At 42.3% G+C, this 24,324-nt stretch overlaps 1 protein-coding gene across 1 annotated transcript in view; it reads right to left on the reverse strand.

Moving 5' to 3' along the window:
* The window catches only part of ralgapa1 (Ral GTPase activating protein catalytic subunit alpha 1), a 57,844-nt gene that overhangs the window by 9,401 nt on the left and 24,119 nt on the right, over positions 1 to 24,324 (reverse strand). The window contains exons 31-45 of the mRNA XM_070920684.1: positions 22,951 to 23,061; positions 22,488 to 22,556; positions 22,150 to 22,287; positions 21,817 to 22,000; positions 20,697 to 20,815; positions 20,423 to 20,542; positions 19,575 to 19,800; positions 19,155 to 19,313; positions 18,712 to 18,827; positions 17,946 to 18,070; positions 15,558 to 15,629; positions 14,802 to 14,925; positions 14,274 to 14,429; positions 11,616 to 11,774; positions 10,099 to 10,226 (exon numbers count right to left, since the gene is read on the reverse strand). Of these exons, the coding sequence (XP_070776785.1) occupies positions 10,099 to 10,226; positions 11,616 to 11,774; positions 14,274 to 14,429; positions 14,802 to 14,925; positions 15,558 to 15,629; positions 17,946 to 18,070; positions 18,712 to 18,827; positions 19,155 to 19,313; positions 19,575 to 19,800; positions 20,423 to 20,542; positions 20,697 to 20,815; positions 21,817 to 22,000; positions 22,150 to 22,287; positions 22,488 to 22,556; positions 22,951 to 23,061 (2,006 nt within the window). The remainder of the gene's footprint in view (positions 1 to 10,098; positions 10,227 to 11,615; positions 11,775 to 14,273; positions 14,430 to 14,801; positions 14,926 to 15,557; positions 15,630 to 17,945; positions 18,071 to 18,711; positions 18,828 to 19,154; positions 19,314 to 19,574; positions 19,801 to 20,422; positions 20,543 to 20,696; positions 20,816 to 21,816; positions 22,001 to 22,149; positions 22,288 to 22,487; positions 22,557 to 22,950; positions 23,062 to 24,324) is intronic.

Genomic DNA, 24,324 nt, shown 5'->3' on the forward strand with positions numbered 1-24,324 from the left:
AGGCTCTTTTGTGTCGAGTCAGAAACTCATTTTCTTGTGTGTGGCTGAAAAGAGAGGAGGGAGTGAAGCCAGCGAAGAGTGAAGTGTTCGTGCCTTCTCTCTCTCTCCCTCTCTCTCCCTCTCTCTCCCTCTCTCTCTCCCTCTCTCTCTCCCTCTCTCTCCCTCTCTCTCCCTCCCGCGGTGCAGTTCATTGTGGCGGTGTTCGACTCCTGCGATCACTTGAGACTGAGGGAGATTGGAGGAGGAGAGGAGGCGAGGGGAGGAGAAAGGGAGCTTGTTAGCACATTAGGAGCTGGGCCCACCGCTGTGTGTGTGTGTGTGTGTGTGTGGGGGGGGGGGGGGGGCAATGTTTGTATGGAGGACTGTGCGTAGAACATGCTGTGAATATACTGTATATGTGTAGCTGTACATGTACATGTGAATGTATAGAATGTGACAGAATTACAGCAAAATGGGTTCATAGTATTATCATTATTGGTTACAGCATTTGTTTCTAATTGCTATTTAGATCATGACCCAGAATGTCAATATACACACAGTCAAGAGTTCCGTTTTTAAAGTGGTTATGGTGTCCAACATAACTTTCATCATTAACTGACTGATGAGCTTTTACTAGGGCAGGACTTTGAAAACAGAAAAACACAATCTAACGCAATTAATATAGGGAAAAAAAGAAATTGTGGTTTATTCCTGTGAAGAGGACAATCCCAGATGGTAATTTAACTGCCAAATTTGTTCATTCAACATCCTTCTGGGATGCACATCTCAAAATGTCCATACAGCAGGTTCTCTGAATGTAGATACAGAACAGTGAAACCCAGAAGAGAATATACAGCCAGGTACACGAGTTATTGTCACTGGCAGGTATGGACATTGTACTTACAGTCCAAGAATGGCTTCACTGACAGCAGCTACAATTGCTGATGAGAGAGCAGATCAATAGCCTTCAATAGAGTGAGAGTTCTCTCTACTGTTCAAGTGGAGCTGCTTGGTGCAGCAGCGGAGCAGACAACGTCTAATAGCACTTTCAGCATCACCAGCCGTGGACACCTTAGCATTACAGGTGGAAACAGAAAACTACAGGGAACCTGAGGACGACAAATTAAAAGCTACACGAGGCAACTCTGTACGTGGTTCCAACAGGCATCTTAAATGCAGACGGTGCTCTCATGCTAACAAGCGCAGACCGAAGCGATAAAGAGATTAAGAGGAGTCAATGCTGATGGGTCCAGCTCTCTCTGGACAGTGTTCGCTCACTGCTATTCAGAAGTTTTTATGAATCATTTCCTTTGGTCGGGCGAGTAAACGAGGCACACCATAATTCTACCGCGTGAACCACCAGCGTCTCTGTTAGTGCAAAGAGGGACATGCTAAAAAGGTAACAAAATGATATTAAAAGTACAACAACACAACTTCTGTCCGTTTTCTAAAGCTCGTCTACGAGACACCTCTCCTCAGAAACACACACACACACACACACACACACACACCAACACACACCAACCCTATCTGTCCTCTCCACCCCAGGCATTGGAACAGACAACAGAGAGAAGGACATCAGAGGGATAATACAATTGGAAAAGCTTTACAGCGTGTAATGATAAACCTGTGAGTGTGTGTGTGTATGTGTGTGTGTGTGTGTGTCCATGCCCAAAGGAACAAGCTAATGGGTTTATATCTTTCTGTGATAGCAATGATATGGAGGCTTTGTGATTTCATTTAGAGTGTGTGTGTGTGTCCACGTACGCCAAAGATGAGGACAGAGATAGGTTGGTCTAATGCACTACTTATTGTTAGGGGCCAATGTGCACGTAAACCACACACACACACACTCGTATGTACCCCTATTCATCTGCTCTTTAACCCAATGCAGAAACAGAGGCCGAGGAGAAAAACAGACGTGATACATTAATTGGCCCTTTGTCACCCCTCTATTTCACCCTTTGACATGTGTGTGTGTGTGTGTACGTACGTACACACAAACACACACACACACACACACACACACACACACACACACACACACACACACACACACACACCCTAACCATCCCCCTTGTCACCACTGGGAGCCCTAAAGCTGCCGGCACAATTACAAGCTTAATTTAACGGACACACACAGCAAAGTGCACCAACACACACACACACCCCCCCCACACACACACACAGCTTGTGGTGTTGGTGACCGTCACCGAGGCCATAATAGTAATAATTCTCTGATTAGGGAGATGGCTCCTGTTCTTATCTGCAGGTTCTAACAACAGTTAGACAGTATGCATCCGCCATCCTTGGTGTTTTGTACAGATGTTAAATTCAAAGATAAGAGGCTTCCCTTCTTTGCACTTTCTGTAAGTCGTCTACAACATGCTTCAAAACAGAATATTTGCAGAATATTGGAGCTGAAAATATTGATTCATCGTGTAGTGAATTGACAAACATTTCATGCTCCCAGCTTGTGATGATTTGCTGCTTTTCCTCATCTTACATTTTTAGCAAACTGAATATTTTTGGGGTTTGGACGAGATAAAATATTTGTTATTAATTGATAATGAAAAGAATCATTAGTTGCAGCAGCCCTAATATACACACACACACACACACACACACAGGTATATGTATATACCTGCTGGGATATACTGTCACACTTGGCACTTAGCCAAGTGTTCATTAATGTTTTTTTCCCTTCTCATCAAATGAATCAATCATAATTAACATCCCTCCTCCCAGCCTGTGAAGACCATTCTCCTCTTTTTAAAGCCACACTGAAGACGGCTGTTGGAGCTCATGAGACACAGTTTGCTGTTCTGCACTCCGTCGTGGTCTTGGTCATTTGTGCCATCCCACCATGAATCTTAAACACCTTGTCACATAAAAATACTTACATTCACACACCCCACCACTAAGTGCATTCACGCATTTACACCCACATACACACCCAACACCAACACACCCCCCCAAACACGCTACAGATTAGCTTGTTTACCAGTCAGAGGGGGGTCTGCTCCAACAAGGTGTGATCAAGCCACTGATGGCTACAACTCATGTGTCTGCACAGCTCTCTGCAACAAGGTGTGTGAGAGACACACACACACACACACACACACACAGAGACACAGACACACACTCACACTCAATCATTGCATGAATCATATATTTCGGAAATTAGACCAAAAAAAAACAAAAAACGAGTAATATCTGAAGTAATACTCCTCGCTAAGCTGCAATTTTTTTCTCTTTGATAATGCAGGTCTCAGACCTGTCTACAGACTGTGCCAGGCTAAGATCTATGTGTGTGTGGCAGCGAATGTCTAACATGGACTTGTATTTTAAGTTTACTGCCAGGCTGAGTTGAAGCATCAATGTAGCATCTTCTTGTTGTGAGTGCAGGGCTATTGTTTAAAGATTTGCTGTAACAAGATTTCTTGCTGAAATTGGTGTCTATGGGACATGTAATATATCAAAACACCTTCAATCTATGCAGTTAAGTGTTTTGGTAGTTTTATATTTTAACTTATGTAAGCAATAGCCTGTAGACATGATACAGTAGATTTTCTGCCAAATCACACAATATAGCAGCCCTCACACACCCAGTTCACTGTAAACCAACAAGGTCTTAAATATAAGCGTATATTCTTTAAATTCTCCAATGATTTTTGCAAAACTATCACGTTGATCTGCTACAAAAATAAGTGAGAGTGAGTGATCTATAACTCATACATAAATCCACATAATAGCAGACTAACTGTAACATCTGTATAATTTAATTACATACCAAAGTGTCAAAGATCATAGTGCTAAAATGTGAAACTGACTGAGAACCTGAAAGCATCTCACACACACACCACACCACACACACACATTTCCCCAAGGAGAAGTGGAAGAGATTAGCCGTGACCCCTCCTCCTCACCCTTTTCTTTTCATTTCCTCTATCTACCCGATGGGAAACAATTAACCACAATCACCTCTCCCCCTCTGCATGCACACACACACACACACACACACACACACACACACACACACACACACACACACACACACACACACACACACACACACACACACACACACACACACACACACACACACACACACACAACCTAATCCTAATTGTCTCTTAAAGCATCAAATACTGCTCATTGTGTCAAGCTTTTTGCCAGTAAAGCTACTCACAGAGCGCTGAGGAACAGAGGGGTAAAATATATTTATATTCATCCATATTTTACAATAAGCAGGAGCTTTATTTCTTATTTCAAAAAGATGCAACATGCTGACAATTTCCTCAGCAGCAGTCAATTTATGTTTCCAATCATTAAAAAAAACCCTGCGGAAATATATTCTATGAAATATCAGAAATGTCAATGAGATTAGCAGTTGTAATTAATATCTCATTTATTTGTTAATTGCATAATTCCATTAAATGCAGCAAGATGCAGCCTGCAGACAGGCAGCAGTGCCGCTTTCTTTTAGGTCAAACGCAGTGCTCCTTCCTTGGCTGATGGGTGCAGCGGAGCTCAGACGAGGTTAAGGATAACATGACCCCATTTCAGAATCAGCAATAACAAAATGTCTTCCATTTGTAAGGTTTTGCCCTCACCTTTCTACCATGGCGAGGAACACACACTCCTCGTCACACACAGCAGATTGTAGCCTCACTGGGACAATAGGCTCTATTGTGGGAGCTGGCAAAGAGAAGCCAGGCAGGCCGCTAGGCGTTTGGCTGCTCTTGGTGCGTGTGTGTGTGTGGATACGGGGGATAATAGCGCTACATGCCCAGAGCTGCCATCATTTCACTGGGAACAGAGTGTGAAAGAGAGGGAAAGGCAGCGACACACACACACACACACACACACACACAGAAAACACACACAAACACAGCATCGCTATCACAGTGAGCCATATGCTGACCCCAGCCTCAGTGCAGCTATCTCTGCCAATCAACTACTAGAGGGGATGTCCCACACACACACACACACACACACACACACACACACACACACACACACACACACAACAGCTCTAATCCTGAGAGTGAAACATATACACGCAACATAAACACCATGAAATACACAAGGGTAAATGGAGTGATGATATACATTTGAAAATTCATGCACACAAACACACACACGCTGGAACTTGTGTGTGTGTGTGTGTGTAGCAGCTTAGTGTCTCTCCAACATTGTTCCCCAGAACCACAATCACCCAGGAGCAGATGGAGGACGGCCACAGCTTGCTCTTTTGCACACACTCATACACTAAACACCAACTAGCGTTGTACACCCTCTCTAACACACACACACACACACACACACACACACACACACACACACACACACACACACACACACAGTGTTATCAGATGGTAGAGCAGCTGTAGGAGACAAAGCTAGGTGAACCGTGGCCAAAGTGGTCGACCGGTCCACAGTAGCTCTGCTCAAAGAACTCGGATTCAGCTTCACTTTGGTGCGCGCAAATGTCACTTTCACAACAACTTCGTTTTTAAGTACACTTCTCTTCACATGAATAGAAAAGTGACTCACTGCAGAATTAAGGACCAATTCTGATATAATGTTGAGTTTTAAGTGACAGGTCAATGGAGCTCTATGACACAGAGGAATACGATATATCAGGCTTTAGTAGTTAATAGGATGTTTTGGTCTTTTCATGAGATTTGACAATAAAAATAAATACTGAATATCACCAGTCTTATTCTTAAAATATTTACTGACAGTATTGTCACATATCACATTCGATATCTTACAGCTGATCATTTTTACATCATTAGAAACACAAAATGACTGTATGCTGCCATGTTGTAAATCAGGGCTGAGGGTTTCAGTCTTAAAATGTACCTAGGTACGCTCGGTGCCCCTCTGTTACACTTTTTGAGGTGCAAAATTGGAATCTACCACTTTCCTGATATGACCTGTATCAGGTTCAGGAAGTTTGCTGTCACTTAAGGAGCGGTAACACCAATATATCACTCATAATACTCAGTTTCATCTGGTCTAATCTATGAGTTCAGACAGACTGATTCCACTGTGGTGGGCTACAGGAGTCCATCTTTCTCTACACTGACCAAAGATTTGCTGCTGTGCGTAAGAGTCATCAGAGGGTAGAGAAGTTTTAAAACCGAGTGCGTATTGAATCTCATTGTGACAGGTGAACATAGTGAGGGCTATAAGCACGGGGCAGTATGTGTGTGTATGCATGTGAGTCTTGGATTGCTTTTCTTCTTGCTGCAATGAGCTGATATGTGAGATAGAGCTGTGCTTACACACAGCTGCCCCAGCAGCCTGGCACTGTGTGTGTGTGTTGTTGGATGGCTCTAGTCATGGTGAATGAAAGATCAGAGAGAGAGAGAAGGCAGATGGACCGCCCTGAGGGCCAGGAGACAGAGAGAGAGAGAGAGAGAGAGACAGACAGAGAGAGAGCGAGAGAGACAGAGAGAGACAGAGAGAGAGAGAGAGAGCGACAAAAAGAAAGAAGAGAAAAATGCCAGTTAACAACTGACACACTTAGCCTTGCCAGCCTTCTTTCCATCTCTCTTCCCCCATTTGTTTCTGTGTCAGGCCCTCTGTGAGGACACTTGATGTTACAATGCAGCACTCAGAAACACAGAAGACACACAGCTTGATGAAGCACTTGAGGGGCACATGAGGGCATCTAACCCTCATGTGCAGTATGTGCGCTAATCTCTAGGAATGTCTGGCCTCATTTAACAACAAAAAAGGTAAAAGCTATACATTATATTCATCTACAAGGCTCCACCTCTGTTGCTGCTCTTGTAGTTCTATTTCTATATTGCTTTATTGCCTTTTAAACTCAGTAGTTACGGCACCAGATCACAATTTGACAAATTCAGTTTCAGATTTTCAATAGAGCTCACACAGCACTCAGAAATTAGAATTTGCACATATTCATAAGTTTTACCAAGACTGTATTGCGGTGTATTGTATTAGTTTATCATGTGTTGTCCCAAACATTCATTAACTCTTATAAGTTGAAACAATTGTCCAGCATTGTTTTTACATCGTGATGTCAGAGTTTCAGAGGACAATGACAATTAGCAGAAAAGAAGATGGGGGCTAAAAAACACCCCAGATGAACTGAATGAAGGCTGATAAGTAAAGAAATCTGAAAAAGAGGAAAAACAGACAATATGACAGATAGATAGGAGGAGAAACAGAGATGCACTAAAAGTGAGAGGGGTCAGAGAGAGAAAATACAGGGACAGAATTAGAGAGGGAGATAGAGAAATGATAAGGGGGACAGAGTGATACAAGGCAGCAGAAGAAAACATTAAAGCACAACAAGACGTAGACGGATGTTAAGACAGAGATGCAGAACTAGAGCGATAGGAGAGAGAGAAAGGGAAAGAAAGGAGGAGTGACAGAAGTGGAAGGCAGAGTTGGGAGGGAGGGGTGGAGAGACAGAAGAGGAGAGGAGAGAGGTGTGTGTAGCAGAGAGATGGGGAGTCAATAATGACTGATTACTGTAATTCAGCCTGTCAGAGACATCGACCTGCTGCTACCACCAATCAATACACACCAGGACACTCGCAGACACACACAAACACCTCAAAACCAGCATGTGCGACACATGTGTGTCATCAGGCAAGTGTACATGGTCACACACACACACACACACACATATATATATATATACATATATACATACATACAGTAGGTATATGGATATACACACAGCCCCACACAGACATTTAGCATAATGCACAAACACAATTGCAAAGACATCTGCACACTCTGCACACTCTGGCAAGATAGTGGGAGTCACACAAAAAGTAAACACACGGACAATGATACAGAGACATGTGCAATGAGGTGCACATGCACACACACACACACACACACACACACACACACACACACACACACACACACACACACACACACACACACACACAAACACACAAACACACAAACACAATGGGTTTGGGGGTGTTAGCTACGAGCTACAACCCCACACTGAGCCTAAAAATCTCTAAGTCTCTGTCTCACTGGGTGGACATGGCAGAAGAAAATGGCTTCTTCAACCTCCCCCTTCCCCTGCTTCTCCCCGCACGCCTTCCACCTTCTCGGCTAGCGTCACCTCCAACACTCATTATCTCTCTGTAAAAAGAGGAGAGAAGGAAGACAGGAAAGGGAGGAGAAAGAGATGGAGAACGACAAGGGTTGAGAGAGAATTAGAGAGGGAGAAAGTTGGTCAACAGGGGGAGAAAATAGAGGGGGGGGTGAAGGACAAGAGGCAAGTGGAAGGTAAAGAGAGGGCACAGTGAAGGAGGGATGGGATGAGGGACAAATTAAAAGTAAATAACAGAGAGAGGAAGGAGGCCAGAAACACTACGGCGACCATAAATCCAACTTTAAGATGAGATACACAGGAAATAGTGACAGAAAAAGGAGGGAGTCGTGTGTAAGAATAGAAATAAAAACACAAAATTGTTCTGAATCTAAGATTGTTAGATTGGTGGGGTGCCGTTTGAAAAAGTGGGGGTCATATTCAATTGGAGGACTGGATATTTACATCTTTCCAACAGCAGCTGTTTGAATGGTGCAAGTGCTAGCTTTTGTGCAGAGCGAGCTTTTCACTTAAGACAGCATTGTTGTGGGTTTACTATGGTTTGAATTACGGGTTGTAAGGTAGGATATCAAGTTTTTACCTGTTTATCCACAGTGTGTCTCTGTCAGTTACTCAAGGCTATTTTAATTGTCATTGCGTGGCTACCTGTTGCAGCTGCCACAGTATTCCTGACTGGAGAGGCCTAAACAAGGTCTTGCCCTACATGCTCTTCAGACTGTTGTGGTACTGGTATGTCACTGGCAGCTATCAATCTTTGTAAGCAGCTGTCACATGGGCTATGGGATAGCTAAGCTAGAAGAGCGTACCATTGCTAATTACAGACCTTTAGCTTGTCCTGCTGCTCTAGTTTTTTCCCCAAGCCCAGTGGTTAGAAACTGAACTGGTCCCAAAGCTGTGAAAGTTCCCCTAAACAAAGGGGAAATGTTTTTATGATTGTCAGTTGGTGGCGGTAATGTGCCAACAAAAGGCATCAAAGAAGACTGCTAGCAAGAAAACATAGTTGTAAACACCCTATTTATAATACAAATATGTTTTATGAGAAAGAAAATGCACATTACGTTTGTTAGACCTTGAGGATACACACAATGTGTTTTGGTGAGTAACACTGAATGTCAACATAACTCTTGTTTGTTTACAAGAAAATTCCACAGGGCTCCTTTAATCTTGAAAACAATGATGTGATGTCTCACTCTGATTTAGGACAAGAACCATGACAATTATTATAGGTCCTTTCTATCAAAACAATCACTTTGATGTTAACTATAACTTAACTTGTGCCATCGATGAATTGCGTTCACCCAGAATATATACAATTAACAATCACAATTACAATCGTAAACCTCGTTTTATCGCAACGCAAATAAATGCACCTTCGATACAAGGAGCAGAAATGAAGGGAAAAGAACAGACAGACAAACAGGCAGGCAGACAGGAAGACAGTATCATTAAGGAACCAAATTGCTTTAAGTGCTGCTTAGAAAGAAATTCCAATGATCCGTCAGCAGACTGTGTACACACCCGTCTTTCTCTCCTGCACACCACACATGCATGCAGGCACACCAACTTTGTCTGCTTGGCCATGCACGACAAACAGACACACACACACACACACACACACATATATATATATATATATATATATATCTCTATAGAAGATATATGGCACTTCAGAGCCAACTAAATACAGCTCTATCACACTAGCACTTACGTTCTGAAAGCCAAACGCCACTGGACATTGATTTGCTATTCTTAACACTTGAGCTGAGTGATAACCAACATTCTCGCTCACACATAGGTGCGCAAGGATTTCAACAGCGAACACAATGATGCAGATATATCTTAACAAGCTTGAGTAGCTAAGGAGAGCCTCCAAACAATGTTAGCATGGGGATGCGAACGAAGGCAATGAACAAAAACATTCCCAAAGGCTTCAATGACCAACCTTGGACTTCCAATTCTGTTTTTGCATATTCTGAGGAGGGCTTTCAAAAGGATACAAGTTCTGGTATAGAGGAATGAGGGATTTGAGAGCTCGACTGGCGTTGATAGCTGTGGCTCTGACCATGGTGGGTAAAATCTTCATGTCCACAATGGCCCCGTCAAACAGCGGACCAAAGAATGGCACCTACAGACACAAAGGCAAGCAGTGAAACAGACATTAAACAGAAAGAAAGAAATCGCTGTTCTTCTAATTCATAATGAACTTACTGACATGACAGTTGTTTTTAACCATATTCTTTTTGATTCAGGCTATGGCTTTTCTGATTTAATTCCATACTTTGCTTGTGGAATCCACCAAAGAGAATAATGTCAGGTTTTTAAATTGAATTTGTGTGTAGAGCAGGTCTCCAAGCCATGCACTCTATGACTGAATACAGTGCTTTCAGGACGACAACACAGAGAACATCTTATCTAACTTGTTTTTGGATTCACCATAATTCAATATTTTTGCTTGCAGAATGAATGACACAGAATAAGGTTATGTTATTAGTGCTGTGGTATCTATGTCATACAGAAAAAGCAGCATTTTATTGTGTTAGGTCTTGTTTGAAATGGAATTATGCTATCAGTGCTGTGGTATTAATGTCTGTGTGTTTTAGACTGATACATTATCCAGAGCATCAAGACTCAGGGCAAGACTCTCCAGGATTGTTATTCAATAATCTGGATGCATATCTGTATAGTCTGGTAGAAAACCAAAACACTGTGCACGTTCACAATTTTATTCCTTCCCAAATCCATATCCACACAATATAACGACTCAATCATCAATGTAATATCCATGTTAATCTACAAGCATACCTACAAGTGACACGATGCCGTGACTGTAAACTGTTTAATTTGGATGACTGATTGGTCTCTCTACATTTGTACCTTTGTTTATTACACATAGTGATAAGATTCACAGGAATAATCGGTCTCCCTTATGCATTCCAGCAACAAAACTAAGAGTCCCTGCAAAAGCATGCTAACGTTTGCTAATCAGCACTATACACAACAGCTGAGGCTGGTGGGAATGTCATTAGTTTTGCAGGTATTTGGTCATGAACCAAAGTATTGGACAAATTAAAATTGTGACCCGATGATGGCGCTAAATTAGAAGTTATGGGATCACCAATGTTGTTACAATTCTTCCTGAAGGGATGAATGTGAGCACCAAATTTCCATGAATATTTGTACCAAACTTCATGAAAAGCCATTTAATAGTTCCAGTAGTGCCATCCATATAGGGTCCCACTATCATGGCAAAAAATTACACTGATTGGCCAGTAATTCACACTACAATTACAGTTCCACAACAAGTGAAATGTATAGTTATTACTGATTAGTCCAGAGGGAGACTGAATTATCTTCCTGAGTTTTAATGATGGGTTTAAATGTCCTGCTATTTCAGAGGCACTTTCACCCAACGATAAGGACTCTGGGGAAACACTGAAAAGAGCTGAACAATTGCACACAATATTGACAACTTGCAGTTTGGGTCCAGTATCAAAACACTGAACGATGCTTTTACCTCAGGTTTTTTGAGTATATGGATGGAGTACATGTGATTCTTCATGGGGTAGATGACGATCAGCACATCTCCAAACTCAGTGGGGATGATCCCTCGACGGTAGTCTCTAGAGTGTTCTGACCAAACTATGTGCACCTCATCATTACCCAGGTGTCTGAGCTGGAGGCGCCGGGGGGCAAGTGGGAAGAGGAAAGCACAGAAAACAGAAATGAATACTACTATCACAACGGAATAAACATCTCATAGTTTTCTTTCTTGCAGCATAAACAACACAAACTGAGTCAATGCCAACCACACACACACACACACACACACACACACACACACAGCGGGTCTCATACAACGAGCTAGATAGGCTGTATCCATCATAAAACCAAGGCTTTTGATTTTGTGTGTGTACGTGCCATAGGTAGCCCTGGGGGTGATGGAAGATGGAGAGTGGACACGAAGAGAGAGTGACGCTCCGAAAAGATGGAGTATGTGCTGGAAGACAGATGGGATCAAGTCTGATGCTGTGTGTGTGTGTGGGGTTCACATTCACTCGCTGGGCTACAGTCAGGGCCGGTGACAGCTCTGTCATTAACCTTGATGTCTGCCAAAACACACACACACACACACGTCTGTGTACTTGTCTGGTGTCTTTTGATGTCTGCCGCTCTTGTCCTTGGCCCTGGGACAAACAGACGTTTCCTTTTGAATGTGTGTTTAACATGAATCAGTTGTGTATTTTGTCCTCCGAGATTTTTAGAGAAGTACGATTTGTCTTCTTAACTGGAAGGGATTTGTTCAACCAAAAATTTCATTACACAGTGTATCAGGACGCACAGCTTAATTAAATGTAATTTTGTTTGTACACACTCATTTCACGCAACTCTCATACAAGCCTGAGGTCGAATTAATTGTGGGACTTGTGCGCGAGTTACCTCATTCATCATGTTTGGAAGTGACGTCACCCGCTTGCCATAATGACACCACTTGAATTTTAAATTTGAGCTGTAGGTTTAATTAGCCTGATATTTTCGTGACCAGCGACACATTAAGTTGATATATTAAGCAGGGTTTGGGAAACACGTGAGGAACAGAGATGTATTTTTTAAGTCCTACTGAAAATAAATCTTCCTTCCAATTTGCAATTCAAAGTGTCAGTAAGACGCACAACTCACAGTGATACTGAGAACTGATCTCATTTGGAGAGTTAGAATTATGAACTTCCAGCTGCATTTTTGGATGTCAGAACAATTAGTTGGCACAGTCTAATAAGGCAAAGTGGAGTCTAACTGTCTGGTGTGCTCCTCTGAGCCGTATCACTATTTAAAATAAAATGTTAACGATGAAGATCAAAGTGATGTCATCTCTGATTCCACGATCAGTTGGTGTAATGCAGCTTTAATCCTTTTAATCATGTTTCAAGCAGATGTGGGAGGGAGCGGAACACACCCAGTGAGAGCTGGACAAATGCCCTGCAATGGACTGAAATCACACTGCAGGGTGTGTGTGTGTGTGTGTGTGTGTGTGTGTGTGTGTGTGTGTGGCAGGAGGATGGATGATAAATGCCTGCCAGTATGGACATGTGTATGTCTGTCAGTTTAACCTCTTTGTGGACACATTTGTCAAACTGTGAGTGTATGTGTTTATAAGCCTGCGCGTGCTAACATGTGTGTGTCTGTGTCCAACATTGACACACATTTATAGTCGTGTGGTTTTTTGTGCAGACTGATGCGAATAAAGCCCTTAGCGGATGCGTGTTTGTGTCAAGTTAAACAGGTTTATGTGTTTGCGCGTGCGTGCGTATGCGAGTATGCGTGTTTGATGGGGCCATCAGCTGATCAGGGAGACGGATGGTGTCGGACCAGGCGCTGATAATCCAATCATGAGCCTGCAGCGACGTGATAGGCCGAGAAGCAGGAAGTATGATCTGATTAAAGGGACATTATGGCCATGTGCAGAGCGCCCAGTGCCTGGGGGTTGACAGGTGTGTACGTGCACACGCACACACACACACACACAATAAACCTGCCTGCCTAGACACTGATACGAGCCCACACCACACACAAACACAGATATGATTGCTACTAAGAATTATTGGAAACATTGGTGTGCTTTAGGAACACTGACTGTGTGTGTGTGTGTGTGTTTGTGTGTGGCGACCTATGCTCATTTGCAATGTCATTCCAGGAAAAGAAGAGATTGGGAAGGAGGAATCAAAAGGGAAGGACAGAGAGAAGAGAACAGAGAATTTTTCTCCTCCTCTCACTGCATATCTGCCCTCATTATATGAAGGAAGTGAAATTAGAGCAACAATAATAAGTATGCTTATTATTACTAATTGCTCCATCTCTCTCACCGCACACACACTCACACACACACACACACACACACACACACACACACACACACACACACACACACACACACACACACACACACACACACACAGAACTGCAGTCTGAGAAAGGGCAATACTGTAGATAATGGGATAGACAGAAGCAGAGTGCTTGACAGAAAGAAGGTGTGTTTCCATCCAACTGTCAAGCAAATCTGAAGCAACACGACCCTCCACTAGCTGGACAGAAGAGAGTAAACAATGGAAACTTCTATACCCCTGTAAACCCCCCTGCCACAGATTGAAAGGTCACCAGTCACATAGGGGTGTGTTACCTTCTTTGTGAGGTTGTGGTCCTGGTCGTGGGGCATGCGGGTGGAGACGTGGTAGATGACCTCGGTAGTGGAGGTGGCGTAGTAAGGTGTAGTCTGGCCTGTACTACGATTCCTCTGGAGACCTCCCATGAAGCCACAGTGAGTAGTGAGGTCCACCTAAGGGACACACACACACACACACACACACACACACACACAGATACATTATAAAAAAACCTGCCTTTTATGGTCTTAAAGCCTAGAATTAAAAAAAATGATCAAATCCATCTAGTTTCATTTTCCTCTGAACTCCTGGTTCAAGAGGAAATATCAAGATAAAAAACACGATAAAAAATAATCAGGACACATAGGTTTAGTTTCACCACTGGACCTACAAAGCATATTTCTTAGCGTTTATCTTTATTCATTTAAGCCATCAATGATATGATATTGATTCAATTATTAGTTGCAGATAAGATTAGACGCAGTTCTAAATTCCATTCGGGAAATTTCAGGAAAAAATGTTAAGATAAATAAATGTGTTCTTACCTCCCAGCCCAGACCAGAGACAAAGTCTTCGTAAGCTTGGCTGCCCGCTGTGTTGGTTAGTATGGAGTGTTTGTCCTCTTGGCCCTCAGCCACATAAAATACTGCTATTTTATGAGTCTCACGGCTGGAAGAGAATGAAGGAAACCAATAATGACTGACACCTTCTGAAAAACGGATAGTAGCAAAGTTTATTGCTTTACCAAGGTACTTCCCCCTTAGCGCTGTTTGTTTCAGAGTTTCTCTTTAATGTAATACTACTCATGTCTTGTGCACATTATCAGAAGCAAACAGTGGAATAGAAACAATGAGCAAATGAACAGGTGTCTTTCTTCTTTAATTCTTCTCCTTGTGTTTTTTTTTACAGCGGACTACACTCAATTTAACACTCCCTACAGTCTGTTATTCAACTATTTGTTAGTGTTAGGGATCGCCCTCAAACCACGTCACTACACAGAGGTATGTTTTTGTATCAGGATACTATGTTTAATTTCCACACAAAATCGGATTATGGTCAGGTGAGGGTCAAGGACAAAGGGATGAAATGGGGCATAGCGTAACTGCTTGTGAATCTCAGAACCCTACAGAATACATGTCAGAGTATTGAACTGCATTTCAATCAATATTTAAAGAACCTTTAATGTCATACTGTTTAGATCGGACAGATAGGGACTAAAAGAAAGAGGATTAAAAAAAAGATGGAGGGAGAGGGGAATGCATTAAACGACACAAGCTGCTCGACGTGTCACATTTTCTCACCACTGCCGGGAGTCCAGGTTCTTCAGCTCTCTCAGTAACTTCTCATTCTTCCTCAACAGATGAAAGTTGCTCCTGTAAGACACAGATACATGCACAGGTTAAACCAGCCTCTCTACCATTATCTGGCTACCACTGGCGTCTCCCTCAATTGGCTGGTTGCTTGTTTTTGTCACCGTTTCCTTGCAAAAAAAAAAGGAAAAAAAAGATAATAATGACCAATCCCATGCCAACTAATTAGACATGAAGTAGAGCTGGCAGGACCTCTGGTGAAAAAGAAAAGAAAAAGAGGAAAAGAAAAACTGAATACAAACAAGATTTTATCCATAGTCTTATTAAAAGAGGTGATGTTTAAAGATATATGCTTTGTGAAAACCTATTTAAAAGTATAAGTATCAGTTCACTATCACATGGATAGATTTGTATTAGTCAAAATCATCATTAGGGCGTCATCGTCAACCGTCTTTGAAAAAGAAAACTGTGGCCATCCAAACATATATTTTGCTTGCCGATTATAGATGTAACTGAGGCCAGCTAGATGCTCTGATACCTGCTAAAAAACATATATCTAAACAACTTCGTCCCCCAATGTCAGATGTCATTTCCACATTTGAAAGAGATGGAAAAACATACAAAAACAGGAAGAATATGGAGGTTGTGAAGATCACAAGACGACAATCACTGCACAAAGAACATGTGGGAACTGTGTCACCAAATAACCAAATGTTCTGGAAGCTTTTATCTTTTGTTTTTCTGTTCGACCATCCAACAAGCACTTCTGTTTGTGTACTGGTGCCTCAACTCTGGCCGTACACATACAGATCACTGCATGTTATTATTACTGTGCTATAAATGTGCAACTATAGCTCATGCTGCCCACAGCTAGTGTCATCAGTATTTTAAGGCTCCAAACAAAAGCCTTTTATACCAACTAACAAGTCTAGGGGACAACGTTCAAAATGTCCCAGCAGCCAACCTCTGCACCGCTGATATAAAACCAAGACTTGAGCAGTGAGGCTGGGAGTGGACTGATAATGACACGTCGTTCTTTTCACTTTCAGAGGGAAAAAAAAAAAAAAAAAAAAAGAGTGAAAGAGCGGGAGATAAAGAGAGAGAGAGAGAGAGAGAGAGAGACAGAGAGAGAGAGAGAGAGAGAGAGAGAGAGAGAGAGAGAGAGAGAGAGAGAGAGAGAGAGAGAGAGAGAGAGAGAGACAGAGAGAGACAGAGAGAGAGAGAGAGAGCAATTTGCTCTTTATTAAACTGATACTTGGTAATGGCCTCATTCTCTGCTCTCAAAGACTCCATTTACACCCTGGATTATAGGAAAAAGCATAAAAGGGGATAGACACACACACACACACACACACACACACACACGGGTGACTGGGTGAGTATCTTAGTGTCTGTAATGTCCCATATGAATACCTGGAGAGACAAGGGGACAATAACAGATGATTAGACAATCTCTTCTTATCTTTCTTTCTCATCTGTCTATCTTCTTTTTCCTCTCACATCCAACTTTCTTTAGCCTTCTTATTATTTTCTCATTCACTTCCATATTTTGGCTCCATTTCTTTCTTTTTTGTTGTTGTTGTTGTTTTGTATTCTCGCTCTGCATCTACATGTGCTTTATTCACTCTGTTTTCTGATATGCTGCTTCTCCCACCGCCATTCTCTTCTTCAACTACTGCCTTTTATTCTAACTCCAAATGGGTTGAGTTTGATCAATAGAGTACTATGCTCATTATCACACTCTCTTCCACACACACGAGCGTGCAGTGTGTTAAGAAGTCTATTGTGCAGGCTGAATGCAGACTCTGTAATTCCCTGGATAAAGTATAAAGAGCGATGAGTGTCCATTAGCTGGCCAGACACATTTAAAGTGATACCTTGACACTGTGTATTTTAGCTCAGCGTCACTGAGAAGATGAAATGCTGTGCCACGTGAAAGGGAAAACGTGGTGTCTAATTAGCACAAAATACCTTTTTGAATTTGAAATTTTTGCCTCATTTGCATTCAACAGGCGTTTTTGTTTGTTCTAGGAGAGACAAAAATTAATAAAAGACTTCCCACACATGTACCACAGCAGCCTGAAAAACAGCCTCTTAGTAGAAAACTCATCTTTCCTACAGGTTTTTGTGCAATATGCAACAAGTGGAGTCTCTGCAGTAAAATATATCCTTTTTAGTAGATTCTTATCTCCATCAAAGCAAACAGGAAAAAAATATCTTGGTTGGAGTATCATTCTCCAAACACCATAGTTTGCCATAAACAAAAAAATGAGAGACAGAAGCAAACTGTTTGTGTTATATATACTATTATTGTTAGATGAATGTTTTTTTTTGTTGAAACAGAAATGGCTTCCAGTGTATGTGTGTATCTGGTCTCACCTCTTCTCCCAGGAGTTGAGTCCCAGTATGTTGATCAGTAGTCTGCAGTAGTAGAAGGCTGACTGTGGTGTCTGAGTCTCTGGTTCAGTCTGCTGCACTGCCCTCATGTTCAGCTCCTCGCCTCTCTGAAACATTCAACAATTCCGTTTCATGCAAACCAAATGCAATAAACCCTGGAAATTGCATCCACAAAGCGAGAGTCATGACCCGGAAAAAGTATTTTTTTTTATGTCAGTTACATTCAACCAAAACATGATGCCAATATGAACAAATCATATCAAAGTATAACCAGAGTAGAGAAGCCAACACCAGAGGATAATATCCTTCTGCCACTGACTCTCAGGAATACTGCACCAAAGGATAAACAAGGCAACTATCAAACTTATAGAATCATTATCTACGGGCGCACTTTTGTGTTGCAGTCCTTCTGGTTATCAAAAAAACCCCACAACAATAATGGTGCCAAGCTGTTTCAATTCTTGATGTAGCTAGGTTTTAACCTTGTTGACCAGCAAGTGGACACAGCCAAATCCCAACTGTATTTTTGCAACATTAAAAAAGTTTGCAGTTTGGCTGCAGGACTGAAACAGCTTGCGATTACCCTTTTATGTCCTGAAACCTAAGCAGTATTAGTAAAACTATACAATGGCTAGTTCTGCACTTGTGAGCCACCAGTGTCTGAGTATCCACCTCATCTGGGCTTGCTGGGAGCTACAGATTCCAAATTTCTATTTATTCTATTCACATGAATAAGGACACTACGTACGTTAAGGACGAACTCTCTTTCAGCAGCGCTCTGCTTCAGGATGGCATTGATCACATCATTCTCCTGCTTTTCTGAAACACACGCTGGAGGAGGGGCTGGGATGTTGAGCGGCATGCCTAAAGGGACCAATCAGGGGACAAAGTTAGCTGTAAAAAAAAAAAAAAAAAAAGGTTCACTGTCCACCTTTGATTTGATGCAGGTTCTTCTGAAACTCTGCCTCAAGGAGTTGCTGACCAACTAAAACTGATATCATTATTCTGGCTTTTAATGTGCAGTTTGCTGATTCACAGTTGTACATAATGTTCTAATTTACATTATGTTCTCTGCACGTTTGATGTTTTATATACTTCACTGTGTATGAAATAGCCATTGTGATAATTCAGAATACAAATACAAAAAGGTACTTGCCGTGCGTCTGTGTGTGTGTGTGTGTGTGTGTATACCTGCTCTCTGCAGACACTCTGGACTCGAGTATCCCAGGTACTGCAGCATTTCATCCAGTGAATCGTCTCCCTCGCTCAGTGAATCCCACGCTGGCACTGCCTCCCGACACACACGTTTAGCCAATGGCGGAGCTAAAAGCTGTTCCAAACTGGACTCCCCTCGATCCCCCTCCCCATCCATCCTATGCTCTTTCTCCTCCTCTTTCTCCTCCTCTTCCCCATCTCCTTCACCTCCTTTTCGATCTCCCTTCTCCTCCTCACTGACTTTCCTCTCCTCTTCTTCCTCCTCCTCCTCCCCCTCCTCTCCCTGAAACCCATGACTTTCACCCTCCATCCCTCTTCCTCCCTCCTCTGCCTCCCTCTCCTCTTGCCCCTCCTCTTCGCTGTCTTCTCTCTTTACTCCCATCTTCTTCGGAGGACCTCCTGGTGGGGTTCGTAAATGAAGATTCGAGGTGTGAGGCGATTGGGTGTGAGGCAGAAATGTGTGTGTTGGGCTGCTTGGGGAACATGGCGGGGGCCCGTAGAGAACGGCAGAATCCCACGAGTGTTTTCCAGCTACGTCTCGGATGATGACACGAACGCAGGCAGGAGCAGAGGACAAACCAGCTGTCATTCCGCCTCCTGGTACACCAGACTCTGATCGGATCTGGGAAATAGAGGAAGACAAGGGACAACAGTTTAACACTAAATGTACCAAAAAGAAATCATTGTGATACTGAGCATCTTTCACATCTTTCATTTATTCCCGTGCCATGTTAGTAGTAAGTATGGAAACTTTATTTTTATAGCACCTTATGATTCGCACAAATACAATACCAGGAAGTCCGACAAGAATTTCAAAGAATGCTCAAACATAGAGAAATAATCAAAAAAAGAACAACGTAAAACCATTGATTTAATAAGTTATAAAAATGCCAGGCTACAAAAGGATGTAGCTGATCTGATACTGTGGGGGAGTTTGTTTGCATGCATGCTATGTAAGCATTAAGCTAAATGTACAGCTATGCCATGCTAATGTTGGCAGGTTAACATGCTCACCAACTGACATTTCCAGCCCTGGAGAAGCTAAAAATGAATCAAGTAGTAGCAGTCTTAACTAACACCTTGTTAAGATAACTACAGACTAGTGGCTTTTAGGTTTGAGCTCAGTCAGCATCAGTCATGATGACAGACGGTGGTTATAAACTGGTCTAAAAGTCATGTAGTGTGACGTCGGATTTACAAAGCATCACAATTTGTCCCGGAAACTTTCTTTCAGTTGAGGTTACCTGATACACTGAGAGCAGCGTGGAGCCGTTCAGAACCAGAAACTGTAGGTTTGGTGAATGGAAAAGCTCTGGTCCGAGATCTGCACTCTCGCAGAATGGGTTGTCTTGGTTTTCACACACCTAGAAAACACAGACCATAGAGTTGCTCTTGCAAAAGAAAAAGTATTGAACTTTTTGGATTTTTATACCCCTTAGGACAAACAACTAATCATCACCATATACAGTACATCATACTCGTGCCATAATTACCAGAAAACACACACAGTAACAGTACCTGACTAGACAGAGTAGCAGGCCCTCCAGACATTGGATAATGTCCTAGATGGTTGACCAAGTGTGTGATAACTGTTCTGGCTGCGATGGAAACCAGGCCCTGCTGAATACGGCTACGAACTACAGAGAGAAGGAAAATACAGACAGAGGACGTATATTACTGCAAGGATACAGTTAAGAAAAATACATTTAGGGTACCAGATATTAAAGGTTTATAGCCTATTTCTCTGTTTGTAGATTTTATTGTTAAAAGGTCAAACTGTAACTCTTTAACTTTATATTTAGGTTCCAAGATACAACAAAACTTTTGTTGAATTATAGTAAAAACTAGGAAGAGGTACAAACACATATTCAGCTTGTACATAGTTTGTCCCATGCTGAGAAGAAGCCAATGCCATCACACACTGTGCTGCCAGCAGATCCTGGCTAATCAACACCATTACACACACAGTGTGACACACACACACACTTGCCCAACAGCTCCTTATTGACAGGGCAATGTGTAGTGAGTACAGATATGTATTGACCAGACATTCTCAACGACTCCCTAAACCTCAGGAGAGCTCAGGAGGAGGAAGAAAAAAAGAAAAGACAAATGAACACAGAAGACTGGTGGAAAAAAAAGTGAAAAGAACATTAGCATAATAATGTTAAAAGAATAGTGGAAGAAAGGAAGTGAAGCAGTGAAGATGAGAAGATACAAAAAAGAAAAAGAAGAGAAGAGAGGCATGGTCTATCAGGGTGCTCCAGTCATTAGACTAGACACTGTGTCCTGGTGGACCACAGCAGGGGACAATACACACTCTCACACGGATGCAGACAGGTGCACTCGCACGCATGCACGCACACACACACACACCCCCCTAACTTTTCCCCATCTTTAGTGGTGGGCAGTGGTTTGGTGGACCGCTCTGTGTCATTTGGTCGAGGATTTTGTGTGTGTGTGTGTCTCAGTGCACAACTTCACATGCATAGAAGAATGACGGACTAGATCTAGAGGTGTACTGGGTCTTGTAGAATGTATGATCATGTGAAAATAATTTCTATCTTTTAAGAATCAGTAAAGATGGTCACAATGATGGGCCTAAACGTTACGTGGTGCGTCCCTGGTGATAAAATACCTTCGGTGACAGGCTGCAGTTTGCTGGAGCGTTCCGAGTCCGGGCTGTGCAGTGGTTCTGGTTCTCTGAGGCTCTCTAATGGCAGGAACGGGTCATAGTCTGGACTCAACAGGTCCGACAGCTGCAGCGGGTAATACTTGGGACTGTTGAAAGACTGCGCTCCATACACACAACCATGCAATACCTAGAAAAAAGGTTTTAAAGGAAAAGGGACATTATGTCTCATGTTCAGCTTTACTACACTGACACTTATACTTCATTATGATAAAAAAACAACAACTTATTTTCAGTGTTTTCGCTGTGTGTGTGTGTGTCATGGCGACACAACCATACCTTATAAATACAGCTGAGCAGAGTCTTGGTGGGCTGCTCACTCTCTGGAGGGCTTCGTGACTGCACCGGTTGTAGAAGAGTCTTTGGAGGCAGAGCCATCACCCAGTCTAACAGACACAACAGGAGGGACACTACCAGCTACAACACACACACACACACACACACACACACACACACACACACACACACACACACACACACACACACACACACACACACACACACACACACACACACACACACACACACGCACACACGCAGAGCTATAAGGTTACTTGCTAAGCACAATTTTCAATATGGGGAGAAAATGTGAAAGAGAATTTTTGTGTGTACGTTACCCTCTTATCCAGTTCATGCAGAGAAGACTCGGTAGTAGGCAGCAGGTACGTGATGGTGGCAATCAAAATCTAAGAAAAGTAATAAATATGTTAAAACTACTAAAACTAGCACCGTCACTACTGCTACGACGATACGATAAAAAGGAAACTAAAGCCAATTATACAAAAATATGACATTACATTTGCAAATTGAACAAGACAGCTGAGCGGTATGAGTGAGAGTGGATGTCTCACCAGAAAAACAAGAAGCAGAAACATTTATGAGGCCTCTAAATATAAAAGTGATCTGGTGTATCTAAATGTATTCAAGATCTTCCAGCTTTACACAATATGATTGAGTCCATCAGGATGTGTGAACGTGCTGCTGATGGTGACTTCATGAAGAATAAATGAAGCTGGCGTTTTAATAAAATATAATGTATCCAATAATTGTTCAGAAGTGTTACAGTAATCTATGTCTCACCTCTACGATCTTCTTCGGAGTGTCAGGGGGGAATTTCTGAAGGTGATCCACATGACTGATCAGGAGGTGGAGGATGTCTGACGCCACCAGTGCCACGTTCTTATTGGGGTACTGGTTGATGAAACAAACACAGTATTCATGCTCATTCACAGGTTCTGTGGGTACATTCATTTACATACGTACTTAAAATAATAAAAATCATCCACATCAGTTTTTAAACTAATGTCAAACGGATTTTAAGCTTATATGGATGTAAATCTGTGATATTCCAATGACGGTTTGCGTATGTATGCTATAAAAATGATCTGACAATATAAACAGCAGATGAGGCACCGTTGAACTAATTTTCCCCACATCCTGATACAATGAGCGTCCTCTATTGTCATTTACATGTCTCATATAAAGTACTTACCATAATGCACAGTACATCTGCTTCTAATCTAATAAGCTTTGTCATATTCTTTTTTATTTATCAATCGTCTGAATGTGTTTTCTTGTAATTAGTAATTAATACAAAACAAAAAATGCTTCTAGATAGCAGAAGGGACGGGTAGCGGGACGAGGAGGACAACAGGAAGAAGTGGCTCCGCATGGAAATATGACAATCCCTCAAGCTTTGTGTATGTCTGTGTGTGATTGTGTGTGCATAGCACAGAGCCCATTTCTGAGGTGACTGGCTGCTGGTGTGAAGGCAAGAGATGGAGAAGTGGACAAGATGTGTGTGTGTGTGTGTGTGTGTGTGTGTGTGTGTGTGTGTGTGTGTGTGTGTGTGTGTGTGTGTATATATATGTGATACCATGAGTGTGTGTGAGACACAGCTTGCAGCATTCCCCCTGGATTAGTCTCCTATCTGAAGGAGGACCAAACATATTGACAGTCCAGGGATTGCTCCCAGGAGTAAGTGAATGCAAGTGTGTGTGTGTGTGTTGCTGCAATGTCTTAGCAGGCCATTGGCTGCCGATACACAAGCTAGGGATTCCAAGATGGAAAAGGTATGTGTGTGTGTTTGTGTGTTTGTCCATCTAGAGCCACTTGGCTACAGATGAGACAGTAAATGTTGGACAGTATTACTATGATCCACAGGCCTCCCAGTCTAGTGGCCTGAAACAGACAATACCATCTGAGGCAATTTCACCAACACCAACAATCATCTCCAACAATGTTTTCCATCATACTTTGGCTCCTTGCAGCCTTCCATGTTAAACCCAGAAACACCACATCTGTCCAGTTTTCAGTCGGTATTTTGGTATGTTTAAACTCTCTTTAACCAGCTCCATCCTCCCTCATTTGAAGCAAGATTTTAATGCCATCAATTGTCTCTGTGTTTGTTTTGTGTTTTCCAGTTAAATGCATTAGAAGAACAAGTGTTATTAT

Source organism: Enoplosus armatus, chromosome 15, assembly GCF_043641665.1.
Source record: "Enoplosus armatus isolate fEnoArm2 chromosome 15, fEnoArm2.hap1, whole genome shotgun sequence".
In the NCBI taxonomy this organism is placed as follows: Eukaryota; Metazoa; Chordata; class Actinopteri; order Centrarchiformes; family Enoplosidae; genus Enoplosus; species Enoplosus armatus.